Raw genomic sequence first — 4,853 nt, 5'->3', positions numbered from 1 at the left:
TCACACACAGCACGATTCCTTTTCTCCCCTTCAAAGAATAACACAAACCACCAGACCATCCCTCCCCACTCTGTCTGCAACCTGCGAGCACCTCCGTGCCAGCAGCAGCCCGCGGCGTGCCAGCCTCTCTTGTGCACAGCACCCTAAAAATCCCTTGAGGGTGCAATTCCGGACCCGGGATCCCGTTTGGATTTCCAGGCTGAAGGTGCTCCCCCGAAGAAGGATTTAAGACTCGGTTCTCCCCAGCAGCAGAGGCTCTCGGGAAGCAGAGCGGGGGTTTTGGAGTGGGAGAAGGCAAGGTTTTGCAGTTGCTTCGGTGCAGAGAGGAGGTGGCTGAGCTGGAAGGAAACTCTCTTCTTGTTTGTGCTTCAAATCCTTTCTTCTCGGAGGTGCTCCTGCCCCCGGGGCTGGCTCCCCCGTCCCCCTCCCCAAGCCCCCCCCCCGGCCATCAGCGGGCCGTGGCGAAGCCAATGCGGTTGTTGCGCCGGTCGAATTTGGTGTAATAGTGCCCGATGAAGCTGGCACCCAGGATCCAGAGGGGACCAGCCGGTGGGGGGATGTCCAGCCCTGAGAAAGCCACCACACAGACGTCCTCCCCGTACTGGGATTGCTGCAAAGAGGAGGAGACCCAGGCGGTGATGGAGGTGCCAGGAGGGACATCTCTACCGCAGCGTCCCCAAGGAAGGGCTGTGATCCCCTCTCAACACCCTTTCCTTGGCCTTGACATCCCTTCCTCCAGGAAGGAGGGTCCCTGCCTGTCTCTGCTCTTTGCTGCTCACCCCAAATCTCCCTAAAACCACCCAAGGAAGCAGCGACAGGTTGGTCTGGCTTATATGGACACCTCTGCCAAACAGGAGGTGCAAAAAAGAAGCATCATTCTGGGGCTCATCTCAGCTGCTTTGGGGGAGCCAGGAGGGCACAGGATGCTGCAGGAGAGCTGCACCCCGAGATGCACCGCTCTCCCCAGCAGAATGCACTCACTGCAGGGAGAATCCCCCCCCCTCCCACCCCACACAGAGGGATGCAGCTTACCCGAAGGATGTAGGCTGAGCCGCTGAGCACGTATGGCTTCCCACCCAGGTGGAAGGAGATGTTGGGCAGCTGAGGGACCCGGTCACAGTCCACCACGTACTGCAGGAGGGGGAGACAGCGCTGAGTAGCATGGGCCGGGGGAGGGATGGGCTGGGGTACGGGCAGCAGGGGGACAGGGACACGGAGTGGGGCAGGGGAGGGTTGCTCACCTCTCCTTCGGCCATCTCTGCTGCCCCGATGGCTTTCATCAGCACGGAGATGGGACCAGCGGGGCCGGTGATGTAGGATGCTCCTGTGTCGATGGCCACCGAACAGCCTTCCTTGCAGAAGAGGATTTCAGCCCCGACGGACACCCTGGAGCGGGAGGGGAGAGCGGTTGTAGTTGGGCTCCCAGGGCTGTACACACCCACGGGGGAGCGTGCCACATCTTTGGCCAGAAAACACCAGCCAAGCCAAGAATGTGCTATTCCTGGTGCCTCCAGAGCAGAGACTCTCCAGGGGCACTGGGAGCCCTCCCTTCAATGGTCTCAAATGTGAATGTTAAGCTTCATCATGTGGGGTTTTTTTCATATTTTTTTTAAATCAAACAAAGCGGGATTGTTTCAGTGCCTCACACTCCTTGGGCAGGACTAAAGGGGGTTAAAACTCTTTCACTGCAGCTTCCAAGTTGAATCAGCCCACGGTGCCACCCCCTCTGCGTTCCCCAGCTCCTCCTGAGCCTGGAGATGCAACTCGGTGATGGGGAACCGACCCCGCTCCCCTCCAGAGGGAAGAAGCATCCACCAGCACCACGGAATGAACACATGCCTCCGTGGACCACCTCCCCCAGCACCCAGAGAGCTCTCCCCAGGGCCCCCCCTCGCACTCCCGGGGAGGTTTGTGGGGTGCAGGGGCATCCCTGGCCTCACCCCTTCATGCTGATCTGCCAGTAGCCGCTCTTGCTGACGTTCAGGTAGTGGAAGTCCCCCGTGTAATAGGCTGGGTCGCTGCCTCCGAGGATTATCTCCCCCCCAGGTTTCAGAGGAGCGTTCCTAAGGGTGTAAAAACACAGTGGAGTGATTCCCCCTTGGCTGCTGTCCCTGAAAAAAACAAAACACCAGGGAGAAGGGACCAGCCCGAGGTGCGAGGCTCTGCTGACCCCGTGAGCAGTGGCAGAGAGCAAGGTGGAGCAGAAGGAACCCCGAGTTAGTTCAGATGGGTGAGAGAGCTGGCAGAAGAGGGGGTGCCACATGCTGAGGTCTTCGAGCTGTGCCAGGCAGGCGTGTGGGCAGTGCCCGGGGTGGTGGGAGGTCCCGTGGACCAGCACAGGGTTTGCCTGGACCAGGTGGTGTGAGTGGGGTCTGCAGCCCGGCCCCGGGGTGCGTGGGTGGCTGTTAGTGGGTGCCATCTCCAGAGCGCTCGTGCTTTTCATCTTCTTACTTCGAAGCTCTGCAAAGAGAGAGATGCTCCATAAGCTTGTGGTCCCAGAGAAACTGCCTCCCTTGGGCGCTGAGGGGACCCAAGCAGCACCCAGACGAGGCTGCAGTAGCAGCCAGCATCGTTAAGCTTTGTTCGTTACTGATGGATCCACCTTCAGTTGAGGTGAAGAGCCACCCTGCCTGCTTTAAGCATGTTTTTGGGGGGCTGTGTGTCACTGCACACTGCCAGCCTGCCCTACCTCGGTGCTGCTGGGAGGAGGGATGCTGGAGCACAACAGTTTGGGGCAAGAAATGAATGGGGGTTTGGCTGCTGGTGCGGATTTTTCTTCAATAGATTTTTTTTTTTTTTAATTTTTCCCTTTAGATGAAACACTAAATCTCCTCTGGGCTGTGATTGCTCCAGCCCCACTAGCAGAGCTGGCGACTCTGCAATCCGACAGTGATAAATGAGTGTGGAGCAGCCTCTCCCAGCCTTGGGAGCTCCAGATAAGCATCCACCTGGCTCTGCCTCTTGTGCTGCCTCCTTCCACCCCAGCTCCTCCAGACATCCTTCCCCATGCCCGTGCCCTCCATCCCAGCCTGAGCTCTGCATTCCCAGTCCCGAGGTGCAAACCCAGCGCCGCTGGGGTCGCAATGTCCATCCCCTGCAAAACAAGCATCTCCCCAGCCCCGGTGCCTGCTCCCCCCTGAGACCCACCGGCTGTAGTAGACGGAAAACACGTCCTCCTTGAGGATCTGCTGGGAGAGGATCCGGTCGAAGACGGGGGTGATGCCATCGATGGCCTGGCTGGGGTAGCCCATCCCCAGCACCCCGTCAAACCGGGCAAAGATGAAGGGGAAGGCGGGCAGCGCCGTCGCCTCGGCAAAGACCTGGATGATGGGGATGTCTGATACCTGGGGAAGGGCACGAGTGTCCACGCAGAGAGCAGGGGGGCTAAATCCCCACCAGACACCCCCCCACACACACTCTTGGGTAACCGGGGTGACTCGTGTTGGGGAGCAGAGCCACGGGTGGGCATCAGAGCAGCTCTGGGTCTGGGAATTCTGGGCATCGGAGCAGCTCTGGGTCTGGGAATCCAGGGCATCGGAGCAGCTCTGGGTCTGGGAATCCAGGGCATGGACTCACCATGACGATGTCCTGGCTGAGGAAGCCTTTGACACTTCCCGTGCCGTAGCGGATGGCGAAGCCCGTGCCGTTGGAGATGTACGTCCTGGACTTGGAGGAGTCGTAGCGACTGTGGGAGACTGGGGAGAGGGAGAAGGTGCATCAAAGAAAAGGGGTGGAGGCAGCAACGGCAGGACCAGCCGAGGGTCTCTGTTCCCCCAGTCTCCATGGGATGATGAACCCACCCCACCCCGGTGCCAGGGATGGGACAGCAGCAGGCAGATCCCCCCTCAGTGCAAAGATAAACCCATCCCAGCCCACTCCCCCCCCCAGTGCAAAGATAAACCCATCCCAGCCCACTTCGACCAGCTCTGGAGGTGGAGGGATGTGCCCCCATACTCACCGCAGGCGCTGTAGAGGGGGGAGCACTTGTAGGACGGCACCCACAGGTTGGCAGAGCCCGTGTCAAAGACCACCTTGAAGGTCTGCGCGGGGGTCCCGATGCTGATCTCTCCGAAATACTGAGTCTGGAAAAGCCACGGCATGGGGACCATCACGGGGTCTCACAGACGTGACCCCCCAGCAGCAAATACACAATGCCGGGGGGGGAATAAGCAGCTCTAGATGGCAGCAGCCACCCGCGCCGTGGGGCTGCCGGACGGGACACGGTGGGTCCCGCTCCTACGGCACCCCCCAGCCCCACACCGGCCCCCGGGGGGATGCAGCAGGGGGGATGCACCACGTTTCCCCCCGGGGGAGGGACCCCACGGGGGCTGGTTGCTGCAGGAGGCACCCAGCGACACCGAGCAGCCACCCACGGGGGGGGGCCCGGCCCCTCACGTCCAGGTAATTAGTGAGGAGGGTGGGAGCCGTCCCGTTTTTGGGGCCGGCCACGCTGCTGCTGTGTCTGCTGGACCTCAGCTCGGGGAAGACGTCGGACACCTTCACCCCCATCTCCTGCAGCGTCTGCCGGATGGAGGGCATCCTCCGCAGCGCAATCCTGGGGCTGGTTGCTACAGGAGGCACCCAGCGACACCGAGCAGCCACCCACGGGGGGGGGCCCGGCCCCACATTCGTTGGAAAGCAAAGCATTTCACCTTGCCCCCCCCAAGTTTTTAGGGGAGAGGGGCGATGCTGAGCCATGCGGTGCTCCAGGGGAGAGAGGAAGAGGAGCAAGGAAGAGCAGGGATGGCAGCACAGAACAGAAAAGGAGGAGGAAGGGGGGTTCCCAGCATGGCTGCAGCAGGAGGAGACTCCTCCTGTCCTCAGCACCAGCCTGAGCACCCAAAAAAAAAAAA

At 60.8% G+C, this 4,853-nt stretch overlaps 1 protein-coding gene across 1 annotated transcript in view; it reads right to left on the bottom strand.

Moving 5' to 3' along the window:
* Positions 1-448: 448 nt before the first annotated feature.
* The window catches only part of REN (renin), a 4,881-nt gene continuing 476 nt past the window's right edge, over positions 449-4,853 (bottom strand). Inside the window, exons 2-10 of the mRNA XM_014955425.1 lie at positions 4,396-4,555; positions 3,959-4,082; positions 3,577-3,695; positions 3,148-3,344; positions 2,452-2,460; positions 1,941-2,063; positions 1,242-1,386; positions 1,033-1,131; positions 449-610 (exon numbers count right to left, since the gene is read on the bottom strand). Of these exons, the coding sequence (XP_014810911.1) occupies positions 449-610; positions 1,033-1,131; positions 1,242-1,386; positions 1,941-2,063; positions 2,452-2,460; positions 3,148-3,344; positions 3,577-3,695; positions 3,959-4,082; positions 4,396-4,539 (1,122 nt within the window). The 5' untranslated portion in view covers positions 4,540-4,555. The remainder of the gene's footprint in view (positions 611-1,032; positions 1,132-1,241; positions 1,387-1,940; positions 2,064-2,451; positions 2,461-3,147; positions 3,345-3,576; positions 3,696-3,958; positions 4,083-4,395; positions 4,556-4,853) is intronic.

The sequence above is a fragment of the Calidris pugnax genome, unplaced genomic scaffold (assembly GCF_001431845.1).
Source record: "Calidris pugnax isolate Ruff unplaced genomic scaffold, ASM143184v1 scaffold215, whole genome shotgun sequence".
NCBI lineage: Eukaryota > Metazoa > Chordata > Aves > Charadriiformes > Scolopacidae > Calidris > Calidris pugnax.
This window is presented reverse-complemented; position numbering and strand designations above follow the sequence as displayed.